The sequence below is a fragment of the Phalacrocorax carbo genome, chromosome 5, assembly GCF_963921805.1.
Source record: "Phalacrocorax carbo chromosome 5, bPhaCar2.1, whole genome shotgun sequence".
Taxonomy (NCBI): domain Eukaryota; kingdom Metazoa; phylum Chordata; class Aves; order Suliformes; family Phalacrocoracidae; genus Phalacrocorax; species Phalacrocorax carbo.
The window spans coordinates 56180022-56193884 of NC_087517.1; the positions used below are offsets into that span (position 1 = coordinate 56180022).

Sequence of the window (13863 nt, forward strand, 5' to 3'; positions counted from 1 at the left end):
TAAGTGGTGCAGCTGAGTAGGCTAGGTCTTTTCTGCCTGGAAGAAGGACATGTGAGACAGGTCTGCAAAATCATGAGGCAAGGGGGAAGAGGCAACAGATGGAGCAACGAGGCCCAAAGGTACTTGCTCATGCAGTGGGTAGCAAGCCTGAAAAAATCTTTTCCAAAGGATGTGGATGAAAAATGCTTATGAAAGCTCAAGAGAAGACATGGGCAAGGTCTTAGAAGAGAGATTGATGCAGTTTACAAATAGACAAACCATACCAAGATCAGTAACCCCTGATCTAGATGTAGTCTGGGACTGAGAGGGTACCCACATGCAGTACCGCACTCTCTTGCCCTGTTTCAGCTCTTCCTGGCTACCTTCTTGTGGCAACACTTGGTGGCAGGGCTCTGGGCTAGGACACAGCAGACTGACCTCAGATGACAATTCATACATAAAGTGCAATTTAGGTACTTGAATATCCATGGGGCCTCTTGGTCTGTATATTTATCTGCAGTATTTGCATAGTAAAATAGGATGAAAAGTAGCATAAGTAGCCTTAATTGAACTTGATAGGAAAATTAATTTCTGGAATTCTGTCTTATCCTAGAATACATTTGATAGATACACTGAATGGGCATTTTTGTTTGTTTTTCAGCATCGCGTGCACACAATCCTCAATGCAGATTTGGTTATTGTAATGAAGAGAGGAGTTATTCTGGAGTATGACAAGCCCGAGGTTCTGCTAGAACAAGAAGACAGTGTCTTTGCTTCTTTTGTACAAGCAGATAAGTAATAAAAATAAATGAAGCATTTTAAAGTACAATTGTATTATTTTCTAGAAATGTAAAATACCTGTAAATAAATATTATTTCATAATAAACTGAGGTTTTCCTTTTTTAATAAAATGAGCCATTTTTTCTCCATCTTGAAACATTAATGAATTATCCATGTATTTTCTGTTTTTGTATACTACTACTACTCTTTTTATTTGCTACCAAAGAATCACGAAATATGGTTGAAACAAACTACATGGGTGAAATATGACAGGACACACATCAAACAAACATAGCCAGCATGGAGTTTTTATGTAACTCTTAAACATGTCCTGTCATTTTATTAACATGTTATTTTTTTATGCATCATAGCTCTACTGTAGATAATACTTATGACTGACTAATTGCAGGACTAAAAATTATATACCAAAAGTATTTCTCGAAAGCTTGTATCTCTTTTAATCATATGACTCTGTAAAGCTTTAATATCTAAATATAAAATCTATAAAACTTTTTTTTTATATTGTGGTTTATTTATAGTGCCTGTGTGTATTGGTCTCTCCTTTAATGCCTTTCAGAAATTAATCACAATCTGATTCCTTTAGTCTTTCTTAGGCTGCCTCACCTCTACCCCCATTGAATCGTATTGTACTGATTCCAAACGGGACTGAGCCAGACTCCCTCCCAAACTGTGAGGAAGCTAAGAGGAGGCAGGCTGTGACAAAGTAGCAGTGCTTAATGCACACTGTTTCTAGACAGTACAGATGTACCAATTCATCTGGAAATTATCCCTTCAAATCTGGTAAATAAAAGTATTAAACCTTTTACTGTAGCTCAGAGCCATGAGAGCTCACATTTCTCACCCACTATCACACTAATTCTAGATTCACTGTGATCCTTACCAATAAATTATGTATACTTATTCACTTGTAACCACTGAAATTATCCTAATTTGGCTGGACAACTACTTATCCCTGCCCTATTGATTCATTATGACAATCATTTCAGGATTTATTACTTGCAAAGTGGTTAGAATGTCAATGACCTAACAGAAATCTACAATGAATTTTTCACTGTTACTCTTTTTATAGCACCTTTGGCTTTACGTCCATTTTTGTCATCTTCCCCTTTTTGAAGAATTTCTAGTGCTTGGGAAATTTTTTTTTAGGTTTGGAATTATTTTTTTTAAAGGCTTTAAGTAAAAAGACACCTCAGTTCTCATGGGATATGTGATACATTATATTTTTAATGCATTACTTCTGGTACTGCAGCAGAGAGCAAGAAAAACTGAAGAACTGTTGTTGGTGTTTAAGTAGTGTTACCAGTTCCACAGTGGAGTATTTGTAGCATCTGCCTGGTGTTATTTGTGCAATACCTACGGGCGTTACACTGGGCCCAGAAAACATATAACCGACAGGAACGTGTAGGATGAACAACGGCAAAAGTGGGGAGGTAGAGTACAGTTATGCAGATGAAATGCGCAAGCTCTGTCATTGCCTACTACAGATGAAGGGAGAAAAAGGGGCCGTTGGGAGATACCTCATCCTCTAGGGAATCATTTTGCTGGGCAGCTTTATAGAAAAAATAGATGCAGAACTATTGCTGGGAAACCAGGCATCCATTAGGGCTAGACAGAAGAAATGGGCAACAGCTGACTATCCTTCCAGGGTAGCAGAAGTGCCCAGTGAGCGCAGAGCGGGTTTCTACTACAGCTACTGTGTGTGCTGTCTCTTGCCTGCCCAGCACTGGTCTAAGGCAGGATCTCATCCTGTAAAGGCTTAGGAAAATACCACTCTGCAGGACATCACAATCTCATGCTGCAGAGAGCGATCCCTAGAAGTTTTGCAACGATCTGTGGAAGATCCTAAATCCTAATGGCAAGAGGAGAGATCCAGAGAAGTGAGGGTTTATATGCTTTTAATAAAGTGCCTGGGCTTTGACCCTGCAATTTGGACTAGCTCCTATTCCACAAGCTTCTGGCAACCTTACCTGGAAAGGGACGCAAGGGAATAAAGGACACAGCGTATCACTAAGACAACTGTATTATTTCTTAATATATGTCAGCAAGATATAAGAACTCAAAATACAAGTGTCATACCTTTCCATTGTAAATGGGGCTTATGTTTCACAAAGTAGCGCTGCAGAAGAGTAGAGTGAGTTGGTACATATCCAACGACTATATATCTTTTTAATGGTACCACACGGCTAGATAAATGTCTATGAACAGGGAGGCCTCTTAGCTACCACTCGGACAGAATATGCTTCACATCTCCTCAGCATATTTTATCTAGTCCTGTTTATATGGGGCCAAGTCCCAGGGGATTTCTGCCCCCAAGCTCCAAAAGGTTAGCGTCTCAGCAGTGACCAGTAGCAGTAGCCAAGAAATTAGACTATGGTGGGAAGCTCACTGCCATTAACTGAGTCATTAAACCTGTTGCCTCGAGATACACATTCCAAAAGTCACTATTGAATCAAGCTCACAAATGTACTTCACAAGGCAATGAAGCATTACGAAGCGAAGTGCTGTACTACAATGGGTGCAAGACAGCCCCAGAGTAACCATGTCCAGACTTTCACTTTGCCTCTGGGATGGGACTCAGCTCAGTCCCAGAGGCATTAGCGGGATACACGGCCCGTGGAGATGCAACAGGGTCTGTTTTGTTTGTTTTCTATAAATGCTCCTATTATGCCAGAACCTTTATAGCATTTATCCCCTTGTCCTAGGGAGGCCATTTCATCCTGTTCTAGTTATTTCTAAGGGAATGCTATTTCCTTGGAAGGCCAGGAAGCACAGTATGCCTGCTACATTAGCCCTCATCTCAGCTCTGCTCATGCCTTCCCATGTGGCTTCGCACAACCAAGTCCAATCTCTTTCCTTCTCTCTGCCCACTCAATACAGCAAGGTATTTGTGAGGCTTAATTCATGTTAGGTTAATGCTGTGTGGCCTTTGAAAGAAAATGGCTGCTTCTAAAGGGAGTTGGTACCATGGTACCAACTAAATTTTAATTTAACAGTTATGGTAATCTCTGACAGCCATTAAAATTAGGATAAATCAGGGCAGGGGAGAGTTCTGAAATCCAAACCTGGAAAAACTTACCCCTCATGATTTGATACTACAGAGTGGGATTGTTAGTGAGCCCAATTTGTTTAGCAGCTCTTAACACAAATATGTTGGCTCACTCAGAAGATCTGTCACTTTTTTCTTTTAAGTATCTGTCACTTGATCCACAAAGACAGGGCTTCTTTTTATTCTGCTCTAGAAATTCTTCAGCAGAAGCCACTTGCTTTGCTGTCCCATCTCAGCCAACAAGTGCTCAGAGGTGAAGGAAAAAAAGTGGCAAATGGCAGTCCCAATAAAGAACAGAAGTGGAAACAAAGAAACACTCTTCTGGCTCTGCAGAGTTCAGGATTCCTAAAACCAACACAGTAAGTGTGTTCATGCAACCCCGCTTGCTTCATGGTCGTTCTGAGCACCAGATTATGAAGCAATTTACCTTTCCCGTTAAAAAACTCCTCCCCAGCACATTCATGTAGTAGCAACCCTCTGGAGGAAAAGGTACAGAATAATACAATGATTAGAAAAGAGTAAGAAAATGGCAAGAAAGGCATGACTGCCTCTTGAATACCTATGTTCATCTCTGCAGAAGAGTGTGAAATGTTACTAATGAACTGCATGGTATTATGCAGCGTCTTCATGTTCACTTCAAAATCCTGGAAGTAACTACGAGCTGTCATCAGCTGGAGAATCACACCTTTGACAAGTGAATATTCAAATAATTTTATCCATTTGGGGTTTTTTTTAAGTGTTTAGAAAGAAAAGTATGAAAAATACAATATATTTGAGGTTAAATTGTATATATAATACAGGTACTTAACAAAGTAAAAGTGTAGATGCCCTGACATTAACAGCAAGCACACAAAAAATGTCTAGCAAAGAGATACAGAGAAAGGGGGAATATCTTGGGCTAAGCTCAGCGGCCTGGCAGACAGGTGCCAGGGCACCTTGTTGTCGTTTCCATTTTATTTATCAAAGCAGCAAGAAGGATGACCCAGAACAGGATAAAATGTAGAGTATTGGGAAACTGACCCCTCCAAAAGGAATGTATGTGTCCAAGGACATGCAACTATTCATGTATAGAAAGTAGAACTAGTCTGAAGTAATAGTAATAATTTAATTGCAAGAGCTATAATGACTGCTTATAGACCTCAGAGTGATTACTTAAAAATACTACTCCAAAATCCCTAGGTGGGCCACACAGTAAGTAGGCGAAAGTTAATTTCAGCCCCAACTGGCTGGTGCCCAACTGTCAACTAGGCAACCACCTTGCCCAGGCGATCAACGCCACTAACTGCTTACAGTATGTACCGAAGCACTTAGAGCTAAAACTGAAGGGAAAGTCAACAGACATATATGATTAGAAAAATATAATCATAAATCCACTAGCACTGAAGAAAAAGAAAACTCTTATCCAGAATATCCTAGGATGCCCTAGCAACTCTACAAATTTGGCATCTGAACTGAAATAGACACAAAATATTTAAACCAGCGTAAGTAAACACACAAATGAGAATATTGCTGTTCAAACAGCGGAGCAGTCACATAAGCGTTTTTAAATAACGCATCTTGTCATAAAGCTAGATCCTTATATGCGTGCACATGTATGCATTATATGCACACAGACATACTGCCACACACAAGTTCTGCCTTCCTGCCTCCTTTTGTCACCTCTTCTGGCGATCTTGATGTCTTATCTGGAAGTTCATGTCACTGTAGGTTAACCATTTGCGGATGGATTATTCGTTTGCAACATGTACTGCTGCTGTTTGGACAGCAGACATTTTCCTGAGCAGTCACAGCTTACATCATTTCATGAGCTCCTTCTTTAAGGAAAAATCCTTCCTTCATCAAGGCTAAATAACTCTAGCAAATTTTCTACGTGGGAACGAGCCCGTTAAATTCCAGGTCTGTGTTTAACCATTATGTCCTTCAACTTGGCCTCCTCAAGGGAATTCCCTACCACTGCCTTCCCAATTCACTAGATGGATGCTTTCCTCCTACTTACAGAAAGACATGCAGCTGAATTTTTTTTTTCACATTAAAGATTTCCTTTAAAAAAAATCCCCAGCACCATTTTGTTTTCTATTTCACAGAATAATTGCCGAACCTGAAACCACATCATCCCGCAAAGCAGTGGCTGGTAATGGAAGCCATATACTGGCTGCAAATCCACCCTCAAACAAATATTTATGGAAATTGGCTCCGGGGAGAGGGGCTCGCTCACACTACCGCGGCCCGAAACCCGACCTTCCCCCTTCCTCAGGAAAGGAAACAAAAACAAAAAACACCAAAAAAACCCAAACCCAACCTGAGGTAAAAAGGTAACGAAACGCACCCAGCCCTCACCGGGGTGCAGTGCGGGACTCGGCTCCCCCCTTCCCTTCCCACAGGGCGACGCCGACGAGGGGCGCCCAACGGTTTTTTAACCACCTTCCGCTGCGCCCGTTGCTCAACGACCGTTACGCGGAGGCGCGCACGGCTCATCCACACACGCGCGCTCGGGAACGCCTCAGCACCTCGTCCCTCCGCTTCGGGCTCGCCGAGGAGCCGGTACCGGCTCGGGGACCGCAACAACGGGACCGGGAGCGGCGGGGCCCGACCCCACAAGCCGGGAACCGGCCTGTGGGGCCGAGCTCCGCCGCTCCCGGTCCCGGCTACGCCGCCTGGTGGCCGCCGCGGACCCCGCCACCTCCCCTCCGCCGCCGCACTGCCGGGCCGGCTACAGCGGGGGCTGCAGCGGCGCCGTGAGCCCGCTCGGCCTCCGCGGCGCGGCCGTCCCGTCCCCCCTCCCGCCCCCCGGCGGAGCGGCGGGTGCATGGGGCGGTGCTGAGCGGCGGAGCGGCGGCGGCGGGGAGCCATGCTGTCGAGGAAGGGGATCATCCCCGAGGAGTACGTGCTGACCCGACTGGCGGAGGATGTGCCGGATCATGCCCGGTACCGCGCCCGGGAGCGGCGGGCACGTTTCGTGGGCAAGAACGGTGCCTGCAACGTGGCCCATAAAAACATCCGGGAGCAGGGACGCTTCCTCCAGGACGTCTTCACCACCCTGGTGGATCTCAAGTGGCCCCACACGCTGCTCATCTTCACCATGTCCTTCCTCTGCAGCTGGCTGCTCTTCGGCATGGTCTGGTGGCTCATCGCCTTCGCCCACGGAGACCTGGACCACAGCACCCGGCTGCAGCGTGACCCCGGAGAGGGGGCGGCGGGGGCCCCGGCCAGCTTTGTGCCCTGCGTGACCAGCATCCACTCCTTCACCTCCGCCTTCCTCTTCTCCATCGAGGTGCAGGTGACAATTGGTTTCGGGGGACGCATGGTGACAGAGGAGTGCCCGGCCGCCATCCTGGTGCTGATCGTGCAGAACATCGTGGGGCTGGTGATCAACGCCATTATGCTGGGCTGCATCTTCATGAAGACCTCGCAGGCCCACCGCCGGGCTGAGACTCTCATCTTCAGCAAGCACGCGGTCATCGCCCTGCGGGAGGGCAAGCTCTGCTTCATGCTGCGGGTGGGTGACCTCCGGAAGAGCATGATCATCAGCGCCACCATCCGCATGCAGGTGGTGAAGAAGACTGCCAGCCTGGAGGGGGAGGTGGTGCCCCTCAACCAGATTGACATCCAGATGGAGAACCCCGTGGGGGGCAACAGCATCTTCCTCGTCTCCCCACTCATCATCTACCACGTGATAGACAAGAACAGCCCCCTCTACGACATCTCCCCCCTCAACCTTCACCATCATGAGGACCTGGAGATCATTGTCATCTTGGAAGGGGTGGTGGAGACCACCGGCATCACCACTCAAGCCAGAACCTCCTATCTGGCAGATGAAATCCTCTGGGGCCAAAGGTTTGTGCCCATCGTGGCAGAGGAAGATGGGCGATACTCCGTGGACTACTCTAAATTTGGCAACACGGTGAAAGTGCCCACCCCTTCGTGCACTGCTAGGCAGCTGGAGGAGGACAAAAGCATTATGGACAGCATGCCATTGTCCCCTAAAGGCACAATAAGGAAGAGGTCTGTCAAGCTAAAGCCCAGGTTTACCATAAGTGATGAGCCCTCTTGATGCCTTTTGAATGGAAAACTTTGTTAGGGTTTGGTGACTGAAAGATCTCATGAACTCAAAACACTGAGGTGGCCTCTTACTCTTTTTTTTAAATTCAGGTTGGTAGCACAAGGTATGTTCTGGTGTTATTTATTGTGAGATAAATTAAAGCTAATTATATTTTTTTAACTGTATGAGAGATTTCAAGCAGCACTGGGAGTAGGAAAATCATGGTCCGCAGCTTTAAATTTCAATTCAGACTATTTAATTGCACGATCATTTTGCATTGGTTAATCTGCAGGTAATGACATTTTCGCAAAAAACAGATGTATATTTATCGTCCGAGATTGCAGTACTTAGGGTCTTGCAGTGTTCTAAATTCAGTAGTTTTTAACTGGTTTTTTTCTAACTTGAACAATCAATATAGCAAAATAAAATATTAATAATTAATAAAGCAGGCTGGATTTAAATTATAACAAAAAGGTCAGGCAATGTTATGTATGACACAAGACCAGATCTGGAAGCATCTATGTATTATACTCTATTTCTCAAAGAAATTAACTGCCAGATTTGCTTCATCCATATTGCACTGTATGGAGCTACTCCTACCACATTCAGTATGACATGTATTTGAATATTTACTTTCTTTATTTTAAAACTCTTTACACTTCTGAAATAAAACATTAAGGAATACCTTTTTGGACTGTACATTTCTGATATTAAGCAATGCTTTCCCTTTAAAAAGAGTAGCAGATAGTATACAACTGAAATGAAATATAAATAGCAAAAATTCTGTATTCTAGTTGTCTAAATGAAGGGAAGCAACATCACACACACACACAGAGCCACATGGCAATAGGATACCCAGTAAAAAAATTAATCTCTTTCTTAGGTCAGAGTGAATTCTGTTAGATAATCAGGGAATATAAATAGAATTAGATATTTTAAATTAAAGGGCACTGCTGAATGCTGAAATTATATCTGCATGCAGTAAGCAAAGCCTTTCACTCCTTTCCCTTTTGTAAGAGAAGCAGAGGGTTTTGTGCTTAGGGAAAGAAGTGATGTGTAAGACTGTGTGGTCACTCTGGGGATGCTGTGTCACAGAACATACTCCTGCTGAGGAAATTATTCCATTTCCATCTATATCCTGACCGCCCTGCACAGCCAGTGCCTGCCTTGGTTTTTAGCTGAATTCAAGGTCTGGCATTTACCGGCAAACAGGCAGGAGAGGTGTTCAGCCCTCAGTTCCACAGTGACAATAGGAGCAATTTCCCTTAGCATGCTCCTGCAAATCCTCTGTCTGGGGATGTTAGTAACAGCAGCGATTTTATTTCTGTTCAGGGTTATTAGGAGGTAGCAGCAGTATTAACTGCAGTGTGCTATCAGCAGGGCAAAATGCCACTCAAGTGAAAAAAGATAATGTCCAAATAAAAGCTAAATAAGCATTACAGAACCGATGCAACACCTGGTTACACAAGCTGTGCAGAGAGGCACCAAGTTACTTTCAAACTTAATTATTCAAAGAGCTTCTAGTATCAAGTTCTTGTGTGTTAATGTAGTTCACGACAGTCGCCTGAAATGGTTTGTGTTGGCAATAATACGGCAAATTTTTGATGCCTCGTCAGTATAGCAATATGACAAACTCATTCAAAAGTATGAAAAAACTTCCATATTGACTGTGGAATTTTCAGGCATCTGTAATAAAATGAAATTATGTTTGGGTAAAATCAAGGGTTGTTTTAAAATTATAAAACAGTAGTTATATTTTCAATATTTGTGTATTTCATTTTTATGAAAACCTGTTATTCTTATCAGACTGCCAGTTAAGAGAATAAATGCCTGTTCAGTTTCCAAAGTCCCCATACACCAATACTACTCTGTGAACAGCTTTAAAAATGTGGTATGTGTTTCACAGTGAAGAGACAGTCAAACTAGCATTAACAAATATTCAGCAAAGGAAATTTGGAAAGGCATATTTTACATTTGTAATCATAAAAAATCCTGTTTTTTAAAATAAGGAATGATTAAATGCCTTTGATGATTAAATTTCTTCTGTGAGACTGAGCCTAATTGTCACATTACTTCTCCAGCTTTCCCTTTTACTGCCCCTGTTCCATTGCCTGGGGGAGGGGCACTTAACAGTAGAGCTGTTTGCATCTCCTAAACACCTGGTTCCTTTGAAAGTTCGTTGTTCTTTATCACCTGTCACAATGCTACTGCTCTATTCTTACAAGAGTCATAGATAAAATATTAGTTATCTTTCCAGTGCCTTGAAATCGTTGGCTTCTCCTTAGCCTCCTTAGTGCCTTATTTCAACATGTAAGATACACCTTAAGGTTTTTGCATAAAACCCCTTCTGCTCTGGTAGAATTTTAAAGCTTTTGTCAAGATTTGACCTAAATGTGAAGCAACTTCAGCAGCACTACCATGCAACTATTTTCAGCAACTGATGCAAGCCTCCTTTTCCCTCAGGGAAATCTGTGCTACAGAGAGGGAGAAAATTCTCTTTGTTCACTATGAGATGGGAGTGAGAAGATGAGAGGAAGCAGCTTGCATTCATTGGGCTGCTTTCAGGACCACCTTTTATGTCACTTCTTTTATAAGAATCTGCCTAGTTTTCTAAAGTCTTGCAATAAATAGTCATCGTAATATTATAAGGAAGGCAGGATTCGTATTATTAAAATCACCATAATGAATTATTTCAATCAAAGTGTTGGTGATTTTGAATCTCAGGATTCTTGTAATTTTTAGTTCTTCTTTCACCATTTAAAATATTCAGAAGCATTTCAGGGGCAGAGCAAGGAATAACAAATGTACTTATTTTGTACTAGGGATATTACTTCTTTGTGAGGCTCCTTTCATTTTGTCATTTACAAAGTATTTAGGAACACAAATATCTGAAATTGTTCTTAAAGTGGTACTTATGCTGACCACCCCCATTCTCTGTAGGAAGGTTCTGAAGAAGGTGTCAGTGCTATCATTCAATGTAGAGGAGTCTTCATTCTTGGCAATGAGCAAACTGTGTTTCTGTAGTTGAAGGCCAAAGGGAGTGGGCTTTTGAACTTTCTCTCTCAGCCTATATCTGCTTTTTGTAGGTTGTATTGCAGCTGGGGTCATGCCAAGCAGCTGCGGGAAATGTACTGTGGCTCCCACAGCTGTTGCCTCTCCACATTTCCTCTGCACAGAAACCAGTGTGAGGGAAGCTGGGGCTGCAGGCTTAGGGCTTGCCCTGACCAAGGGGAGGATGCAGACACAAGAAGTGGGAAGGTGTAGGTTTTGTAGCAACCCATGGTTGAATTTAGGGAACCAACTGTGTCCATGGGAATTGCCTTCATGTGCTTCAGAGTCCATGGACCATTATCAGTTTATGCTCAGAATTCACACTGGTTTGTGCATTCGAGTTAGTTTGTTAAGCTGTTTGGATAGACAGAAGGATCACAGAGCTTATTAATCAGAGACTGGAGGATGCTCATGTTATATGCTGTAGTTTCAAAATACTTGTAGTGAGTGCTGGTGAGAACATAGCCATTGGGCGTATCAGTTTGTTGTCACGTTTCCTGATGAAATCAAGTGACATATGCATGCAAAATTAGAGTATAACAGGGTCTGACTTTGTCTCTTTATCCCCCAAGGCACATGATAAGTATGGTATTATAGCAGTGTACTTCAGTAGGAAAATCTCCCTGTAAAATAGATACAAACTAGAAGTGAACTCAAGAGGCTGTATATTGAGGCAATAAAGGGCCAGGGACACTAAATATTTTAAATCCACAAGTGACACAGTGAGAAGACAATGCCAAGAAGTAATAAACTATTTTCTTCGGAAGCCCTTCACACCAGCAAAGGTGTGACAATGCCGAGATGAGAGATCAGAGACCTAAAAAGCAGCTATGAGTGGCTGGTATAAAAGTCTTTAACAAGGCCAAGGTTTACACGCTAGCATAGATTAGCAACGGGGTCAATGTCAAAATTCAGTCTGCCCTGAAAGGCGAGACTGCAGGCTGGGCATGATCAGCATTGCTCAATCCAGTGGGTAAATATTGCTGCACGTTGAGCAAGGTACAAGTCACAACAGAAGCAGTATTAGGAGGGCTTTTTGGTGACTGCCTCTTGTGGTTAGTTATTTATTAATAGTTAATAATTTCAATCTAATGAACAATTAATTGTTCTTTGAAAACTGAATTTGTTTCTTCATGTTTTCCTTCCTCTTCCACTCTTTCTTTGTACATTGGTCACCCCTGAAGGCAATTATTGTAGAGGTGCTAGCACAGATTGTTTTGATTTGGGGTAAAGCACAAGAGTGCTTTGGGAAATAAAACGCAAAAATAAAATAGGTATTAGAAACCCCAAAACCTCTGTGAAATTGCCAAGCTTGCAACTTTCACAGTGATTCCTTGTACAAAGCATGGAAATAGCTATTTCTAGAAACTGGATATTAATAAACTACCACGGATTATTCCCCATTGTTCATTTTGCAGGTCCCTGCGGAAGGGGAAGTGCTTTAGCTCTTCAGGTTAAGGCTGAGGGAGAAGAGAAGAAGGTTCAAAACCACTGCATTTTAGGCTCCCTGCTTACACCTTTCTCTCTCCCATGCCCAAAGTCATACTTGCGTTGCCACTAAAAACAGCCAGGGTCAATGCTCTTTGCAGTGCGTGTTCCCATGTGGCCCTGCATTCATCCAGGGCCAGCTGCCCCATTCCAGGGTGGACATCTCAAACCCGAAAGCCCTGACCCACAGTTCCTGGAAGGCAGCAGAAAAATTCCCACCCATTTCAGTGGATTTTTGGATCAAAGGATGTAATCTGCCAACCTGCTGAAAGCATGTGCTGCAGCAGAAAGAGGCATTTAATCAGTGCTGCAGACCTTACCCAAGCAAAGCTGCTGTTTGAGGTGAGGAGACCCTTGTGTGAAGCAGGCCTTGGGTAAGCTGGACCAGAGCAGGTGGTGGGATGCGTGCTCAACAGGGCTAGTGACTGTCTAACTGCCTGTAACAAATGACTCAGTGTACTATTTTTGATTCAGCAACAGGAGAAAGATACGTGATACAAACCTCCACACCCCCCCAAGGAGAACTATTAAAAGAGCAGAAGACATTCCTGAGAGGCTGCAGATAATGCTGCCTCCATCCTGCTCTTAGCACTGCTAGGTGCCTTCAGAGGATGGTATGCTGCAAGTTTTTCTGGCCTGCATCCCTATTTTAATACATAGTGTGACTTTAAAGAATCATCACAGGGGGTGACTCAGTTTAAAAGTAATTTTCAAAATTCAAAACCTGCAGTCCCTCGTCACCACTTACCCCATCAACATTTGTGCCTGACTGACTTACTGAGTTTAAACACAGATAGCAACTCTAAGAGAGGTTTCCTAACCAGCTCCTTTACTGCAAAGCTGAGCAGCCTTAAATATCAATTCCATCTGAACTGGAGGGGGCCCATAGGCCTTGTGACAGTAGCCCTGCAGAGGAACACATCTCCTTTTTCCTCCCATCACAGGAGCTGGTGCCTGCCTTGGCAGGAGGCATCGAGCTCCCATTCCATCCCTCTGCCCTTGCTACCACAAGGGTGGTGAGGCCTGAATTGGGAGTAGGGCTGCCACATGCTCGGGCAGGAGCCACCCATATCCTTCCCTGGCTGTTCATGGTTCATTTCCTATTTTAAGTGGCCAATACCTGCTTACTGTTTTGCCTTTATGCTTTTTCTGCCCAAGAGAGGGTGGGGCACAGTATATAAATAGCATTGTTGTTATATTCTGTAATAATGTTATTCCTGAGCAGAGCTCAGGCACAGAGAATCAATGCCAACAGCAGGGACCCTTCACTTCAGTGAGCTTCAGATCAGGTGTCCATGTTAAATCCCAGACCTTTAAAATCAAGAGAACCTGCCAGGGGGTTCATTAAGTTCATTAGCACCAGGTTTTTCCTCTTAGGATTGAGTGCTATAGGTTAATGAGGTGGGGAGCTGACCCAAATTGTTTCTAATGGTGCCTTTACTGCAGCAGTGATGTTGTT

The 13863-nt window shown here is 43.5% G+C and overlaps 2 protein-coding genes across 3 annotated transcripts in view; both read left to right on the forward strand.

Annotated features, from left to right (window-relative positions):
• Positions 1-1272, forward strand: part of ABCC8 (ATP binding cassette subfamily C member 8) — an 81364-nt gene extending 80092 nt beyond the window's left edge. For both annotated transcript variants that reach the window (XM_064452604.1, XM_064452605.1), the window contains one exon: positions 641-1272. In XM_064452604.1, coding sequence (XP_064308674.1) covers positions 641-778 — 138 coding nt within the window. In that variant the 3' untranslated portion in view covers positions 779-1272. The remainder of the gene's footprint in view (positions 1-640) is intronic.
• A 5003-nt stretch (positions 1273-6275) lies between these two features.
• On the forward strand, positions 6276-9916 carry KCNJ11 (potassium inwardly rectifying channel subfamily J member 11). Its single transcript, XM_009511595.2, has one exon. It carries the CDS (start codon positions 6675-6677, stop codon positions 7875-7877), a length of 1203 nt encoding a protein of 400 aa, XP_009509890.2. The 5' UTR covers positions 6276-6674; the 3' UTR covers positions 7878-9916.
• Positions 9917-13863: the final 3947 nt, after the last annotated feature.